The following is an 18,830-nucleotide window of genomic DNA, read 5'->3' as shown; positions in this document are numbered from 1 at the left end:
GGCACACTGACACTGTGCGTCCTCATGTTATCTTCCAGTCTGAGTTTCTCCTGCTACGTGAATCATTAGAAAGGAAGAGAGAGAGCACTAATATTGACAGAGTCCCGCAGGAGGCAAGAATGTCAGCAATGCTTTAGGCAGGAAAAGACTTTAAAAACTTGCCTGCGAGGGGATGGTGGTTTGGGGTCCTGGAAAGCATCCTTGTGCGGCAGGGCACTGCCAGTTCTTCAGCTGGAACTCCAGTTCCCCTGGTGAGAAGCACAAGGCCAGGGGAGGGGCTCCTTCTTCAGCTTGCAGTGTGTCACATACCAGCATGAAGGTGGCACTTCCCCACCTCAGTGCAGGTATGTGCTGGCCAGAGAGATCATGTTTGCCCAAGGTTCTGCTAGGTTGACCCACAGCTGTCCTGAATTTTAAATGACATAGAATCTTTTTTTTTTTTAAAATGGGGGAAAAATAAAAGTGTGAAGTAGGCAGATTTGGTGGCAAAATACTTCCTTAATTTTTTTCTTTTACAGTTGTTTATCAGTGCATGATAGTCATTCGGATGGTGGGTTTCACTGTAGCATATTGGCACACGCACAAAATTTGATCAATTTAGTTTCCCAGGATCTCCCTCACCCTACCCTATTCCTTCGGATTGACTCCCTTTCTCTACTCTGATGATCTTCCTTTGATTTTTGTGAGGTCCATTTTCCCACATATGAGAAACACAAGGCTGTTGACCGTGAGTCTGGCTTATTTAACTTAACATGATGTTCTTTAATCCATTTTCCTGCAAAAGATATACATACCACACTTTCTTATTCATCAGTAAAACAGATGTTGCTGGGCACCAAGATTGGTTCCATAACTTGGCTACTGTGAATTGTACTACTAGACACACGGGGATGCGCTCACCACTGAAGTATACAAGCTTTCATTCTTTAGAACAGATACTGAGGAGTGGGATAGCCAGGTCATGTGGTGGCTCCATGCCTAGTCTTTGGAGGAATCTGATTTCCATCATGGCTGTACTAATTTATAATCCCAACTGTGTGTACGAATTTCTGTTCCACCCTTCTGTCTTCCCCAGCAGTTATTATTTGTTTTCTTGACGATTGCCATTCTAACTGGAGTCAGATGAAATATCCATAGTTTGATGTGCATTTCTCTAATGGCTAAAGATATCAGATATATTTTTGTATAGTTTTTGACCATTTGTATTTTCTCTTCTGAGAAGTGTCTGTTTAGCTCATTTGCCCATTTATTGATTGGGTGATTTATTTTATGGATGTAAAGTATCTGGAGTTCTTTATGTGTTCTAGATATCAATCTTCTGTCAGAGGAGTAACTGGCATAGATTTTCTCCCATGCTGTAGGCTCTGTCTTTGTGTTCTTAATTACGTCTTTTGCTGTGAGCTTTTTAGTTGGATGCCACCCCACTTCCTGATGCTTGGTATTATTTCCTGAGCTATGAGGGTCGTACTGCGGAAGTCCCAGCCTATGCTTTCATATCAGAGTATTTCCCCTGTGCTTTTTTTTTTTTCTAGAAGTTGCAGAGTTTATGGTCTAATCCCTAGGTCTTTGATTCACTTAGTTGACTTTTGTGCAAGGTGATAGAAAGGGATTTACTTTTAATTTTTTCCTTAGGATACCCAGATTCCCTAACACCATTTGTTAAAGAGACTGTCTGTATCTTTAGTCTTTATGTTTTTTGTTCTTTAGTCAAGAATCAGAAGACTGTAGCCATGTTGGTTTGTCCCATTGTTCTTCCTGGTCCTTTTCTGTGACAGTATCAGGTTTTTGTCACCATGGCTCTGTAGTATACTTGAAAGTCAGGTATAGTGATGCCTCAGCTTTACTTTTTTTTTTTTTTTTTTTTTTTTTGCTAAGAATTGTCCTGACTCTTCTAGGTCTTTTATTCTTCCATGTGAATCTTAATGTTGCTTTTTCCAGTTTGGCAAGAATTTCACTGATATTTTAATGGAATTGCATTGAATCTGTACAGCCCTTTTAAAACAAGTCTTAGTTGCTTATTTTTTTTCTTTCTTCATCAATCTCTGTCCCTGTTCCTATTTTGGGAGCAACAGAATAGCTACTCTGAGCTCCCCGTGGGGATCTCACAGGGGACAGATCGGCATGGCCTCAGAATGAAAACTGAAGAAAGATGAGGGCCAACATCACCCAGCGAAGGAAGGGGGAACTGGGTTCCTGCAACCGCATGCAGCATGCACAGTTACCATACTGGACCACAGAGGAGGAGATCAGAACCCAGGAAAAGTCAGGCCCTGGCTTAGTCTCATCTCTAGTCCAATCATCATCCCTTGCTATTTCAATCTGACAGGGAAAAAGTGAGATTATTCATAAAATAAGCAGGCATCAATAATGTAAGTAGGACCAGCATGGTGGGGACTGGGAGCAAGATGGAGAATATAATGAAGAAAGGAAGAATCAACTCCTGGCCTGAGAAGCAGGGAGCACCTTCTGGAGGAGGAGGAAGTAATGACAAGGACACCAGTTTTCTCCCTTTGTCATGTGTGTTGTCATTGAGCAACCCCCTCACCAACAGGCAAGCTTCCTTAAAGCCAGGAGTTTGTCTGTTTTGGGAGCTGATTCTCTAGGATGCTTATAATAGAGCCTGGGCTGGGCAGAGTGGCTCAGTCCTATAACCCCAGTAACTTGGGAGGCTGAGGCAGCAGGATTGCAAGTTGGAGGTCAGCCTGGATAATTTAGCAAGACTCTGTCTCAGAAGATAAAAGGGACTGGGGATGAGCTCAGTGGTAAAGCGCCCCTGGGTTCAACCCCAGGACTACACACACACATACACACACACACACACACACACACACACACACACACACACACCTAGTGCTTTATAGGTTCTCCATATTATGAAATAAAAGAATGAGCAGATTCTACCAATCTCCTCAAAATCCTGCCCTGCCTTCATAGGCAGCCAGAGAATTGCTTTTAAATGTAGCTAACAAGTAACCCCTTTCAGAGGGAATCAGGAGTCTCATTTTGAAAAGGCAAAGTTCTAGCTGATAACACACCAGGATCAGGTAGGAATGGAGTCCTGTTATCCAGCACAATGGCTTAGGTAACACACTTAGATTAAACCATCTGTCACGTTAATCTTGGGTGCACGGTCATGCTACTCCTTGATAATTCTAAATTCTTGACTCCCATGCTCCTTTTTTTTGTTTGTTTTCAAAACCAAATTCCATCTATCTTTTTCTTGCTCAGATTCCATGCCAACATTTGAAAAAAAAGAACTCAACCTCCAAACTTCAGGGAGCACTGCTATTTGCTGGACTTGAGGCGCCCTCTGCAGGCTAAAGGAATCTCAGTCTCTGCCACAGAAACCGCTCCAGATGCGGAACCAGGAGGCTGCGCCCTGAAAGCTGCGTTTGCCTCTGAGGCTGCAGGTCTCCTCAGGGTGGAGGAGCGTATTTATAGAGATGCTTCTGAGGAGAGGCAGGGAGAGGATCGGACGCCTGGACAGACGTGGTCCCAGGTGCCTCTGGGAGGCGACAGCTCAGTCTTTGGGACTGGTTAGTTGATATCCATGAAGCACACAGTGAGTCAGACACAGGAATCCAATCCCTCCTGGAAGTTTTTTTTAAGGGCCTACTATGTGCCTGGGCACTGAAATTCAGAAAGGGAAAGCAAGCCAAAAGAAGCAATCCCCTGCCTTCGTGAAGAGGGCGTTCCAGTGAGGAAAGATGGTCGACAAGATGAGTCAGGGAAACAGGTGGCAGGTGGACAGTGTGCAGGCTGAAGGGGAAAGACCAGCGGGAAGCAGCCCCCGGCTGGCTGGGAGGTTTCCCAGGTGGGCCGAGGAGGCAAGCGGTAAGGTTTTAGGAAAGCCTGGCTGAGAAGGTGGCTTTGGACTAAAAGCCAGAAGGAAGGGAAGGAGCATGGGGAAAAGGAAGGTCTGCCCCAAAGCCCTGAGGCAGAAGACTTGGAAGCTGCCTTCAGAGGCAGGAGAGAGCAAGGGGGGAGGGAGGAAGTGCTTGGGGGAGGGGGAGGGGGGGAGGTTACCAAGAGTCAGAAGCAGGAGGCCCCTAGGCCTGGGAAGGGAGAATGGTCTCAGAGTCCTGCCCCACTTCCAGTCTGCCCTCCGCCCTAAGCTCTGGATACCCACATGGGCTTGTGGGATTTGGATGGAGCCAGGCCAGCTGCCAGGGGCTGAATGGTGGCCCGGTGAGCACTGCGGTCCCTGTCTGCCCCTGCATATCACATTTTCTCAGAGGCGTAAGGGCCTCTGAAATAGAAGGCATGAGGCCAATTGTGAAATTGGGTTAGCTTGTTCTCCACACCTGTCTTCAATTCCTGCTGTGCCCAGGCTCCCTGCGGCTTGCCCTGCCAGACTGACTGGGGATGCTCTCCATAGAGATGTCAGCCACTGTCACAGTTCCTATTGGCACTAGCATGTTGATGGACAGGGCAGCCTGACCTAGAGGGGAGACTAGAGATGGGATGCTGAGGCTTCTATTTACTAGTGACAGAATCTTCATCCAATGCTTGGACTCTGAACCTCACCCACCAGACGGGCCCCTCTCACAGAGCTTGAAAAGAACTCAGTAGACAAAGGGACATGAGCACCATTTGTAATCATAGACTCCACATGGCTTTGCCCCAGCACTTTCTAGTTTATACATCAATTTCAGGTTCCAGTGACTGGCAAAATACTTGGGTAAAATTAGAGCTAAGTCTTGATTACCTGGAAAACTTAGAGTTAATTCCTTAAGCCTCACAGAATCCCAGCTTCCTTCTGTTTAAATTGGGGAAATAATATTTGAAGATCTTCCTTATTTCATTGACTTGACTGTAATAAGATAAGTGAAAGAATTTTAAACTATGGAACATAGAATTGGTAATAAAATAAGTTTCATTTGACATTTAGTCTTACACCTCTTACTGTAGTTCACACAATTTTCAACTCTCCATTTTCAAGAACTGGGCATATAACTCAAATGCAGAATCCTACTGTCACTTGAGAAACAGAGAGCTAGGTCTCTCGTCCTCTCTCAGAGATGGGTGTTGGGAACCTGGGGCAGCTGCAGGAGCTGGTGACAGGGTAACAGAGCATCCGCCTGCTTACGCCCACCTCGGCAGGGCCCAGGCTGGTCTCATTTTGCTCCTCTTAGCTACATAGGCCTGATGCTCACTGCACTCTGCAGGTTAGATTCTGGGTATATCCTGCATAGCTTGAACAGTCTCCCCATCCCTGCTCTATCTCAGTGCTGGTCTGCTTTTTATCACTGTGACCAAAATATCCAAGAAAAACAACTTAGAGGAGGAAAAGTTTATTTTGAGCTCACGATTTCAGGGTTTTCAGTACATGGAATTCTGACCCAGTTCCTCTGAGTTCCAAGATGAGGCAGAGCATCATGGGGGAGTGTGTGGCAGGAAGCACTGTTCTGTCTATCAATGGCAGCCAGGAAGTGGGGTGGGGGGGAGCCACTGGGAAGATGCACCATTTAAGGGCACATGCCCAGTGACCCACTCCTCCAGCCACGGCCCATCTGCCCAGTTACCATTCAGTCAGTTCATTCAACTGGGACGGCCTGACTACATTACAGTGCCCACACTCCAATGACTTGCCTTCTAAATACTTATGCATGAACACGGAGCTTTGGGGCACACCTCGTGGTGAAACCTTACACTCTCTCTCTCTGACTGTCCAAATCAAGTCGTTACCGCATGGAAGCTCTGTCTTTAGCTCAGTGGTGCTCTCTGGTCAGCTGAGCTGAGTCAATGGGGCTGAGGTGAACAGCATGTCAAATGGACTTCAGTTCTGCCTGGCACCTCCTTTCCCTGTGGGGCTCTGTCATAGATAGCTCCCCCTGGAAATGGACATGGAATGACATCATTATGTGCGGTCTTTCAGAAGAGCAGGGGACAATGGCTGGGCCCCCATTCCCGCCACCTGATGCTCTCGCCATCAAGACACACTTCCCAGGGACCAGGGCACCTGCCTCTAGATGCACTGGGAGTGGGCAGCTCTGCAGGGTGGAGTCTGAGTAATCCAGTGTACTGGCCGTGGAGGAGAAGGTCTGAGTCTTCAGTTTCTGAAGGGCACATGCCATTCCCTGACCAGGTCTCCTGGGGTCCAGCTAGTCGTTTTCTATTATCCTGACAGCCACCTCGGATACCTCAGGCCCTTCCCATAATGGACACTCAAGAAATAATACCCTGCTCCATGTGCCTTCTGACCAAAGGCACAAATCACTCCTTCACCCCTGACTGCATTCCAAGAGTGGCTACTGTGCATTTCATACACACAAAGTTCCAGAAAAAGTTAAATTATCTTTTTTTATTATTGTTATTTATCATTTATACACATCACAGTTTACACAAAAGCCAACCGAGAAGCAACTGTAGAAAAATAGTAGACCTATATCAGCACTAATGACTTTGTTATTATTAGGATGGTTGTTTCACAGACAATTTGCAAGAGTGTGCAGGAAACTGCAATTATTGTACACAGATATTGTCACCAGAATAAATGTGCATTAGGATTCACAGTGGCGTCAAGCTATACATTCATGTTTTGTTTCTGAGGAAAGGACCATGAAAAAAAAAAAAGACTCTGCCTCTCTTTACCATCTATAGTGTAGGAGGTCACATTTTAAATACAAAATAAATAAATAAATAAAAAATTCCAGAGCCCTGGCCTATGCCATCAATAAACATAAGTTACACAGTGGTTTCCTTGGCCAAATCCAAGCCTGGCAATGCTGGTGGACACCATCAGACACTTTTATTTATTTGGTCATCTATTTTTGTGTATTAATTTGAAAAGAACAAGCTTATTCACAGGCCATTCGTAGACTTTGTATTACAGACAGGCAATGTGCTGCCCGGGAGAGGGGCTTCTTGGCAGGCTAGGTGGGGCCATGTATCTTTCACCTTCTCACCTTTACAGACCTAAGACCTCAACACTGATCCTGGGATGACAGCTGCAAGGAGCATCAAAATCCTACCAGAGTGGCATGGTCGACATGAGTGGGACATCCCACCTGGGCTAGTTTTCTGTGTGGAAACCCACGTGGGACATCAAAAGCCCAGTAACAGGGTAGGGGGGTGTGCTTTGCTTTAAAGTCACAGAATGATGTTACTGTCAATGCTCCCACCTGCTCTCTTGCCTCATCCTGTCTGGGACATTCTTTCCTACCACCAGACTAACTGCCAGGGTCACACCTGATGGACTTCTGTGGTCACCAATACTTAGCACAGAGTCAAGCAGAGAGTGAACAAATACTGTTTACAAAAGAGATGTGTTCAAGGACGGGTTATGGGAAAACCATAAATAAAGCAAAAACACCCTTTCATGAAGACAAAGGCATCCACTAGCAGAGGAACCTTGGTTCTTATTCAACTCCCTCAGGGCCTGAATGATGGACAAGATATTTTGCCATATGTGGTACGTTTATCCCTGGGCTAAAGAACACTTTCAGGATGTCTTTGCAATTTGATGCAATATGAAAGAATGGAGTGACATTTCTAGATTTCAGCTTCAAACACCTTAAATCAGACTAATACTCTTCCTAGCTATAGGTCAAGCTGTGGCCTTTCCTCAGCTCTCCACCTAACAATGCCTTACAATACACCTGAGCAGGAAGGCAGTTTTATCACACAGATCTTTCAATCATACAACACCAGTTCCAAGGCTCCTGTGGTCCCAAGATGTTGAGCCTGAAACTCCAGCCAAGGTAACTTCCCTCAAGTCATTGTACAGAATTTACTTTGAAGCCACATAGAAAATGCCACACTTTCTTATGGAGCAACTTGCCTTAGCCACTCTCTTGGTAGAAACTATTCCTAAGCTAGCCCTCCTGGCTTTTCAAATACCAACTCTACAGCACATGCTGTTCCTGAGCTCCACTGTCCTGTCTTGGCCACACCCCACTTCTGTCCACACTTTATGGGCATTTTCACTGGATGAGGGAACAGGCTCTTTCCACATGCAAAACTCCACGGTGATGTCTCCCCTCCTAAAACCACTCTCTTCTTGCAAATTTAGAGGCTTAGAGAACAAATATGAGCCAATGTCAAACTGCATTTGCTTTAGAATCACTTGCTGTGGGTAAGATGAGGGGCCAACAAAAGAAAACAGGAGCTTCAAGAAACTGACTCTTTCCAGCAAGTATCTGTTGAACACCTATTCTGTACCGTCGGGGTGCAGACTGACAATGTGCTACCGGGGGAGGGGCTTCTTGCAGAGGCTCAGAGCACCAGGTTTCCATGGATGAATTAGAGACAGATATGCCCAGTGGGGAACCTACAAGGATACAGGGGAGGATGGGATAAGGAACGAGAGAGGAGAGGGCTTGTGGGACCCTGAGAAATCTGGGCTCTATGGCAAGACTTGGACTCAGGTACATCCTGAAGCAGGAATCCACAAACCGAGAACAATTTAGTGCAACTTCAAGCCTGTTTTAAAGAACTTGGTTCCTGGAGAATAAGATCGGTCATCCCAATGTAGAAACAGTGGAAAGAGATGGAAACTGTAGGTGGAAGCTCGGGGAGGAAAAGCATCCTGGGTTGTGGAAAGAGACTTTGAAAAGAGAAGGAGAGACAGAGGAACACGGAGATTCAGCAGGGCAGCCAGTTGCCTGGTTACTCTGTGGACAATGCTTCATAAAGCCACTTTGTCGCTGAGGAACTTTTTCTGGTGTTCCTTTATTTTCAAGTTGGTTCCTCATATAGTACTAGATTGTAATAGAATTTCTTAAAGCTTCATAGCCTTGAACTCCGGCTTCAATTTAAACAAGATGCATGACTTGTATGATTAAGTAACTTCTCTGCATTAGAGGAAATGCAGCACAGACTCAGGGTTCGGGCCTTTCTCCTCCACGCTGAGCTGTGTGACCATAGGCAAGCCACTTTGCTCCTCTCTGGTGCATTTGTGTGGTGTGTATGGGATTTAAGGATTAGTTAAATCATGTATGCAAAACCCAGCACACAGAAATTGACCTTTGCATATTAATTCCATTCCTTGACCATGAGATAAACAAGAGTCCACATTTAATTTTTCTTTCAATGTCTCTGAGTGTGATCAGTCCTGAAATTTGGGGTTTGAGTACTTTGTCTTAAAACCACATAATGGGTCATGAAAGAAAGACAAAATATAGGGTAATAACCAGTTTGGTGATGGGCAAAGCACTATCCAGCAACACGCATACATTTACATCTGTCTAGAGGCTAGGTCTCTGCATCCAGGGAATTCAATTATGTGACTGAAATTGCTGGGACTGCTTTCTCCAAAACTACAGTTGGTTTATAAATTTTGGCACCTGGAACTTTTCACAGCAGTCTATTGTTCCTGTTCACCTTGGAAGAGCCCTGGGGGTGGGGCTTAGCTTTTCTTCTCTGGATTGTCCACAGTTTTCTTTGGTTACACCACTAGTATTGTGCCTAGTGCCCTAGTGCTGGGGAAAATGTTTAAGGGGGAAAAAGTAAAGAAAGTAGAGAGAATATAGAAAAAAGTTTGTTGTGTTTTGTTTTTCTTCTTAAAGAATGAGGGCCAAGTGTGAAGGTGCACACCCATAATCTCAGTGGCTTGGGAGGCTGAGGCAGGAGGATTGCAAGCTCAAAGCCAACCTCAGTAACTTAGTGAGACTCTGCCTCAAAATAAAAAAGGACTGGGGATGTGGCTCAGTGGTTAAGCACCCTTGGGTTCAATCTCCAGGACTGAAAAAAAGAGAGAGAGAGAAATGAGGAAGGGAAGCAAGTGGGAAGGCATCTGAAAGGTTTTGAAAGCTCTTCTTTAAGTTCTTTTTATCTGTGAAGAAGCATGTACATGTCCCAGTGTCCTTAATGTCACTGCAATGACTCAGACTTTGTACACAGATGAGACCTGATTGGTGAGATGGAAGAAAAGCTTAAAGTCCAGGCTGCTAAACACCAAGTAGAATCAGAATTCAACAATTAATTTCCCCTTTTCTGTTTCTGAGATCCTGTGATTGCACATGAAACATTAATGGTTACAAACAAAACACAAAATGTTTACCATCCTCCCAGATCCTTTTAGTAGATTATGTTTTATGTTAATATCTCCATAGCCTAGCCCAGTACCCAGTGCAAAATAGATGCTCAGTAAAACAAAGAAAGAGTAATGGAGTGAATAGCAGCAACAACAAAAAGATTGATCTAGATATTAGCAAATGCTGTTGAACTGCCATTTGGAGAACAACGTCATCCTTCCTAAGGACACAGGGATGGATGCCTTGCAAAGACAACAGGAGAAAGCATCACCCTACTTCTGTGTCTTCTTTGTCCTGGCCTCTCCTTTTTTATACCATTTGTTCATCTGAACAAATGTACCCAGCATCCCTGATTATGGAAAATTCTCAGAAATCGACACTAAAAATGAACCAAACAGTGTGACAAGAGTTCAAAGTGGCTACTGGTGTCAGGATAGGCCAATGTACAAAATGCACACTTTAACCTAACAGCTTCCCGTTTAGAGAGAGATGCCACCAGCCTCCAACAGGGGGCGCTGGCTACACACTTCCCTTGGGTCCTGGCACTTTCAGATGGTTTTCTTCTCTAAGGAAAATCCCGAGTTGCCTGCTATTATTTCCAGTTGACTCCTTGCCACCCAGGTGCTATGTGGAAGATTCCCCCTTGGCTCCTCAGAGGGCTCCTTTTGGATCTGGCTTTTACTGCTGCCACTGCTCCTGGGATTCCATGTTATGACCCCCAACCCTCACACACACTCCATCGGGACAGGATGGACAATCTTTTTGTTATATGACCAACATCTGGCTCATGGCAGGCCATCAGGGAATATTTTTTCCCTGATGAAGGACAGTGGATCTGACTATATTACCCCAGTCTTATGAGGATGCAGATTGCTCACATATAAACTAAGGATTAAAGAAGCTTTCTTATATATATATATATATATATTTTTTTTTTTTTGCACAAATTGTTGGATCTGAGAGTATTTAATGTGGTCCCTTCAAATATCAATATAGGAATTTTACTTGATTGCTTCTAATTATTAAAAGAAAGAAATAAATCACTTTATCCAAACCATGTGCCCATCTTCTTGGCCTGTTTATCTGATGGCGTTTGCTGCAGTGTGCCTCCGGCAGACAGCGCAGTGATGCTCTTTAAAGGGAAGTTCAGAACTGAAACATGTGAGGGATGATGCAGCCTGGGCTTCTCATAGGACAGGAGGAGTCAGGTCCCCAGAGCTAGCCCAGAGGATTGGCCCAGTGATAGGCAGGAATCACCCACGCCTAGCAATCTCAGTCCCAAGTGGGGAAGTCCCCACCCATGTCAGCAACGGAGACTTCCTCCTGACTTCAGAAAATCTTGCAGGGGTCTGACGTCTTGCACTTCTTCCATCAGAGGTGTACTGTGTCCGCTGTTCAGTGTAGTGTAGGTTCCCAGATGGTTTGCTCTTCGTCTCTGTCTCTGTCTCCTTCTCTCTCTCTCACTTGAAGTCCTTGGCTTATTCTCTCCCCTCTTTCCAAGAGATTCCCTACGACCCATCCTAACTGGGCCCCCTCCTATGCAGACTCCATATCTTGCTTCCATGTCAAATCTCCCACAAGGCCTTTCCTGCCACCAGTAACCTGCATTTTTGGTGCAAGCAAGACCTTCTCCCATGGCCACTCATAATGAGCCCCACATAATTCCCATTTGATTGGCTGTGCTCCTGCTAGTGCACCAACCAACACATCCCTAGCTAGAGCAGGCCCTCAGTGCAGATCTGGGAATGAATGGATGCGCTAATGGCAGAATGTGTAATGGTAGCTGGCAGTGTAGGGCCCATAGTCTAGCCTTTCAGGCTGCCTGCTGGGCCTTCTGCAGCAATGAAGACTGGATTTCTGGACCCGCAGCACCTGTCCAAGTCTCCAACAGAAGCTTGGAATATATCCCATCCTGAATGACGTTACCTGAGAGCAGGGCTCTGTGTTTTGCCTCTGTGCTCCCATCTGGAACAGACTGAAATTCCTCAATCTTGTGAATTCTAGGCGTACACTAACAAGAGGCTTTTCTCTCTCCACCTCCCCACAGGTTCAAAGCACCCTACCTGCTTCCAACCTGCCACCAAGGTTTGCATTCTGCTCCAACATGACCTCAGGCTCATATCTGCTTCTCTGTATTTATTTGGCTCATGAACAAGAAATTCTGAATAATCTCATTATCAGTAAATTTTATTTCTAACTAGTTTGGGGAAACTTAACAAATCATACAAACAAACAAAAATATTATGCTGAGAATGAAGACATACTAGACCATTATGTTGGCAGGCGTTTTGTTTATAATTTTTATAATCAATAATAGAATGTCCCTGCTTTACATTATACATATGTATATATATATATATATATATTATGCATATATATTAGGTATCTATACTTCAATAGAAAGAGACATAAAAAAGCCTTTTCAAATGAGGCACGACACACAACACTCGACATTCTTATTTACAATATAGAGATGTACTTTCTACACAAGTATAAGATGCGCAGAGGCCAGAGGGGGTTTACAAAGACAGCAGGACACCTCTATAAAAAAGAGGTGCCCATGCAGCTGGACGCTTATTGCCATTAGTTCTCACGGTGTCCAGACAGCATGTGGAAGTTAAAAATGGCATCTGGCTATTGGAAAAGACAATGGTCATCAGTTTCATCCTGGCTCCAATAACTGCTGGCTACACAGTCTTTCGAGTGACCAGGGAATGACACACGCTGCTGATGGGAGTTGGAAACAGGACATGAAATGCACTCCTCCAAGGAGCCAGACTCCTCATATGGCCAGAGAGAAGGTGCTACAAACCTCCAGTCTGCGCTGAGCACGAGCACTTGTCTGGGTCAGGAGACACCCTGTCATGGGCTGCATGACCAGGAAATGCTTGTCTCCTGGGTTTTAGAACAAAAGCATGGTTGCTCGTGAGCAGCCAGAGTCTATGCCAGCACCAGCATGGGAACTCAGGAAAATCCCCAGGGGGTTAACAAACACAAGTTTCACAGGATATAATGAAAATTCATAAAGATCCTAAGTTTGCTGTGTGGAATTCTGTCTTTGCAAAACATTTGTCCCTGTCTGGCCCACCACTTCTGTTTTTAAGAAATGCAGAATGCCTCTCTCCTGCAAGTTGCCTTTCTGAACTATTTTCCCAGGGTCTGCATTTGGTTTAACACGTGGGAGGATCTACAATGCCTACCCGAACCCAGGTCCACTTGGCATCTCTGACCTGGAGCCACAGTCCAGGTGCTTGGACCAGAGGAATCTCTGCATTGTGCAGAACTACGAGCTTTCGTCTCTTGAGGGTGGTATCTGTGTCTCCTGTCTCTACTCTCCTGGCTCATGCCTTCCTTCTACATGACTGAATGATTCATGGACCTTGCCTTAGCCCATAGGGTGCACTCAGTCTTTGGGACCATATTAACCCTCCTGGTTATTTTCAAAAGTTCCCTGTAAGTCACTTACCTATGACAGTTTAAGTGGAGTCTTCAGTCTGGCTTTTGTTCTCCAGCCTGACCTTACTTTGGCCCCTGTCATTTATCAGTGTTGACCTTCCTAGCCCTTTATGTTCCTAAGGCAAGAAGTCATTTCAACTGAAAGTTATCCAGCACCCTTCCGAGAGCTCCCCTGAGGTTTTTATCCAGCACTCCTCCATTTGGACATCTTTCTCCTTCAGGGAGAGGAGAAACAGCTGGCCAGGTTAATGGTCTTTTTTTTTTTTGCAACTGTATCCAGTGCTGACTCAGCATTTCTTTGGAAGTGTTTCAGCAGGAGCTTTGCAGGCATGCATCTATCTTAAGTGCCCCCTCCTGCAGCTAGAATCTCAATCAGTTTTCCCTACCCCAGAGATTGAAGCAATCACAAAAATAAATTTTGGATCAGGCTATGCATAGAGAGTTCGAGGAAGTAGGTGGAGTAACTTCCCTACGGTTATTTTTGTTTGTGACAAACTTGTATTTACTAAGAGCATCACCTCTGCTCCTTCTTACACTGTCACTCCACCTACTGCTGTCACAGAACATAATGGGGTTGTGCCACACACTCCTTTGCCCCTTGTTTGGAGAACATGAAGAAAGAACAAGAGTGCGGGCATCACATTTTGTTTAAACAAGTGGCACATTGGAATCTAGTAAGGGTTCTATTTACACAAATATGTTGCACTTCTGCACAGAGGTTAACCTGAGTTCTGAAATGCTTGTGTGCACTTAATTTAATCAAAATGATAAAGCTATGAGCGAGTAACATGTTGGACATGTCAACTGGAGCAACCTGTCTGCAGCTGTGAGGGTGAAGAAGGGAGGCTCTCTCCTACCCCAAGCGTTTTTTTCTTTATTTTCCCCTATTTTTCCTAGAAAGCATCTTAAAAGAGACTCCATGTGGCTACACAAATTCAAGCAAAGATTGTTGTGTTTTACACTCTGTGTTCCCAGATCTCTAAACAAAAGCACCACTAGGGTCCAGTTCTACCCAGCTCCATCCCCACACCTCTCCTGCTACTCCATCCTGGCATGGCAGAGGGGGCATGTGCCCCAGCAAAAGCACTCAGTTCACCTTAACACTTCTGGAGGGCTACCCCAGGCCTGCTCCCTCACAGCCACTACTTGAAATAGTTGAGTCCTGCCACCAAGAAAAACTTCTCTAGGAAAAGTTCCGAATCCAGCACCGCGATGTGAGCGGCTCGGCCGATCAGGGTGTTGGCAGTGTTGGGCAGGGCGTGGAACACGTTGTGCCGGATTAAAGTGCAGTCCTTGGCTTCAATCAGAGGGCCCAGAAGGTTGTTGATCATTTCCGCATAAACTGGCCCTGGAAGGAGGAAAGAAACAGATGAAGCCGGTGGAGAAGTTGGCAGTGGAATCTACAGGGCACTGACGGTGTGCGCCTGGGTCAGGATCTTATCGCTGCTCTAAAAGTTTGTGAAATAAATATGAAATAACAGCAGAGGAGAGAAGAGAGCTCCAGGCAGTGGTCTGTGGGCCTGTGAACCAAGACCAGCAGAAGTGGGAGGGGTTTCAGTGGATGGCTGTCCTCTCTACAGAGACAGGGAAGGAGGACACCAAGGAGGACCCTCAGAGACTCCAACTCCGTTCCTGGAGACCCAGCGAAGGGAGCAGGTCACGCCTCCTACAAGCCGTCTGGCACTGCGCCGTCTGTCCTGATGCTGAGGGCCTGGGAGAAGAGGGCAGGCAGGGGCTCTGGATGGTTGGTGGCTGGGGCTTGTCTGATCTTGATAATTGGAAGTCAGAATCATCTGTGTCTGCGTCTAAAAAGTCACTCAGTGGCAGCTTTGCCTCAGTCGGTGGGACCCACAGTGCATCCAGTGATGATGACCATGAGCACATTTGCACACCTGTCCACAAAGCACACCCTCCCTGTTCTCCTGACTGCGACGCTGTTCATGACCACTGTTACATGGTGCAGTGCACCCTTTGGGGTAATCCCGAGTGCTAAGATGCCTTGATTTTGACACACAGGAGAGGCCATGCCCAGAGGCTTAGACATGGCCTCCAGGTGTCCACTCCACAGGACATGGTCTAGTGTGGCACCCCAGGGTGTGCACTGAGAGGGACCCACTCTTACACTGAGTCTAACAGCCACCAGCCCCACTCCAGATACGCCCCTGACCCTGCCCTCCATCTCCACCCCATGTGAAAGTTCAGGCTATTTCCACACGGGACACCATTTGGAAGGCCAGTGGACCCTTCACACATAAAAAACCTTGTCTATTTCCTCCTCCCATCACCTTCTTTGGATTTGGGGAGGAACTTCAAAGTAGGAGATGTTGAAATGTAAATTAAAAATAACTAGGGATTTGGCGGTGAAATCTCTGTCCTCATCTTATCTTGACCTGAAAAATATTAGGGGTTAAAATAAAGGGTCTAATCCTTTGCAAGACGCCATTATTGTTTTAGAACCGTAGGCATTACGGTATTAATGAAAGGCTGTCAAGGTACCATGTCATACACTTGAGTGGGTAAAGTGTTCCTTTCAGAGAGAAAGTGGAAGTCAATCAAAACTTATCATGAAGGAATGTTTAAGAAAACCACACTTCACTGGCCAGCTAAATAATTCTGTGCCCTTTAAAATGATGTCTATGAATACCAGGGAGTAACAAAAAGAATCCATGCAGGTCAATTTGATAGATGAAAATGAAAGTGCATTATCATTACATCAATATCGTAATTTGATTAAACTGTACAAGTAGTGAAGGCCTGAGGTCGATTTAAAAAACAGAAAAAAAGTCACTCAAAATGTAGTGGTTATCAGCCAGATAATTTTCTGCTCAGATAGTAACACCTGAGGAATTCCTTGGGAAGTTTAGAAACATACACAGCAGGCCATTCATGAGTCTTTCTCCAGGGAAGCACTGGGCTGACTTCTGGGAGAGGTGTGAATCATCTATACAGCAGTTCAGCCGATGAGTCGAGAGGTGACACAAAGACACTGCCGAAGCTGGGAAGCATTTTATTTCAGAACTTTCGAAAAATAGAAATAGTTGTACTTCAAAAAAAAGCAACAACATCGACAACCGAACATGAATTAAATTCTATGTAAGGTCGTGTGCTAATTTTTAATTTGCCAATTAAGCTTCATTTATTTGATGCTTACTTAAAAGCATAACAGCAAATGTGAACTTAGGTAGACTGTTTAAGACGTCTATTAGCATCCTTTGAGAATACGGAATTCTGTCAACCTCCATGAACTACTTCAAAGTGGAGTGGAGAGACAGACGTCAAGGTTCGTCTTTGTGGTGGTACCTTTGTGCTAGCTACAGAACTCCCTGCTCTCACCCTCCGGAGACCTTGGCCTTCTCATCTGTAAATCTGGAGCGAGGAGGATACCCTCAGAAAGCCATTGTGAAGACTGCATGAGCTGAACCATGGACAGGGGTGTGTGGCATATAGTGACCAAGGGTGCAGCTTGCTACTCAAGCCAGGGTGGACATTCCCAGTGCACGAAAGGCCTCCCAGGCACACCACGTCATGACCACTCAGCTTAACTCTGCGCAAGAAGGCAGCCATGTGCAGCTCATAAATGAACGCTGTGGCTGTTCCAACAAACTGTATTTACAAACTGGGAACCAGCTCAGGTTTGGCACAGTGTGAGGACTTGGGGAGCCCTGTCCTCAAGGCTTCACCAGGTTTCAGGTGTCCCCAGAGCCGCTTCTCTATGGTAGGGAGATATGAAGTAGGCAGGAAAACTTAGCAAGTGCCCTCATGAGGACGATAGTCCAGCGATTTCTGCCATGCCTGTGTTGGATCAAGTCTGCACTGGGAACAGGACACAGGCAGTGAATGCAAAGGCGTCCCGTGGGCAATTAGAAAAAATAAGAAAGGAAAAAAGTATGTGTGAGAAAAGGACCAATACCTGAAAGTTTAGGTTGAAAAATTATTATCAAATACCTTTAATCGAAGAGGTAGGAGAGTGAGATAGTAACGTACACTGAATGCACAACTTTGAAGACAACTTGGCAAACGTCTTAAAGAGATTTAGCTCGCTAATGTCTTTCCCTCAATGGCACCAGGACTGGGAGTCCACCTTAAGGACATATTTAGACCTGTCACAAACATACATACAAAGGCTTTTGCCACACTGCACTTTCTAATAAATTTTTTAATTCTTCTGGAAATTATATGTCCAACCTATATGTCCAAAGATGAGGAAATTGTTAATTATAATATATTCATAAATAAAGCCAATAATGAAAATGTGCTTGTATGTGTGGTATTGTTCATACAGGAAAATGAAGAGGACATCACGTTAAACTGAGTCATGAGGCAAAATTTTGACTTTTAATATGATATACATACAAAATGAGACTTTCAGAAATACATGAAATGTGAGTAGTGGTACAGGTACCATTAGATATGATCCTGATTTGTTGAAATAGATTCCATTTCTCCAAATGTTCTATAAATGAGCATTTTTCAAAACGACAGCATCATTTGGTGATGTGCCTCAAGTTACATTCAGGTGCATATATCACACATGAAAAAATACAATGTTATTTTGCACGTGAAATTGCATTTCAAATATCTGTCATCAAAATTCCTCTTGGTTTTCCTAGGTCCCAGTAGAAATGTTCACTGATTGATTTATATTTAGTGCCAAATCTTGGGACCTTTGGCAGACAATTTTTCTAAACGTCATGCAATAAGACAAAAATATCACTTACTTGAAAATAAAAACAATCCAAATGTCTGACATAGAGTAAACCATATCAAAGGAAACCAGGAACACCAGCCCATCCCCTCTCCTGGTGGCCTGCCAGGCCTTTCCTTTAACATCCAGCCCCAGGGCCACCTCCATGGGTCCTCCCTGATTCTGCCCTGCACCCCAGTCTACTCTGTACCAGTATTCTGTTCCAGGATAAGCCAGAGCCCTGCTGTCCCTGATAAGAAGAGTCAACCTTATGAATTTATTTTTGCTTTTTAAATCAGAAAACCGTTAAAGGAATTCAAGGGTGCTTACCTGTGTGTCTGTCTTTGAGGGCGGTTTTGCACATCTCAATCCTGGCTGAATGAAATGGCACATAGCGGTCTTGCGGGGAAGCAACCAGCACAACGTTTTTAAAATACTGCAGCCCTGTAACAAGGAGCCGGGTGAGTGCCTGACCCAGGCGGCTTCCGCTTTCCCTCCGTTTGCACATACTGTACAGACTTCTCCAGAGGGGACAGATGAGGAGAGACAAGGCCTGGGGTCACTGCATGAGAGCCTCTGTTCTGAGGCTGAACCATGCACAGCCCAGGGCAGAGGCCTGGTGGGACCCTACAGGAAGCTGAGAATGCACTGGGGCTTTTGCCCTTGGAGGGAAGGTGTCTGAGCCACAGAAACTAAGGAGACATATATCAAGC

General features: G+C 45.2%; 1 protein-coding gene across 2 annotated transcripts in view; it reads right to left on the bottom strand.

The window, feature by feature from the left end:
• Positions 1-6,289: 6,289 nt before the first annotated feature.
• Positions 6,290-18,830, bottom strand: part of Fam135b (family with sequence similarity 135 member B) — a 301,016-nt gene continuing 288,475 nt past the window's right edge. For both annotated transcript variants that reach the window (XM_078016660.1, XM_005316131.4), the window contains exons 19-20: positions 18,448-18,561; positions 6,290-14,781 (exon numbers count right to left, since the gene is read on the bottom strand). In XM_078016660.1, coding sequence (XP_077872786.1) covers positions 14,576-14,781; positions 18,448-18,561 — 320 coding nt within the window. In that variant the 3' untranslated portion in view covers positions 6,290-14,575. The remainder of the gene's footprint in view (positions 14,782-18,447; positions 18,562-18,830) is intronic.

This window comes from Ictidomys tridecemlineatus, chromosome 7 (assembly GCF_052094955.1).
Source record: "Ictidomys tridecemlineatus isolate mIctTri1 chromosome 7, mIctTri1.hap1, whole genome shotgun sequence".
NCBI lineage: Eukaryota > Metazoa > Chordata > Mammalia > Rodentia > Sciuridae > Ictidomys > Ictidomys tridecemlineatus.
This window is presented reverse-complemented; position numbering and strand designations above follow the sequence as displayed.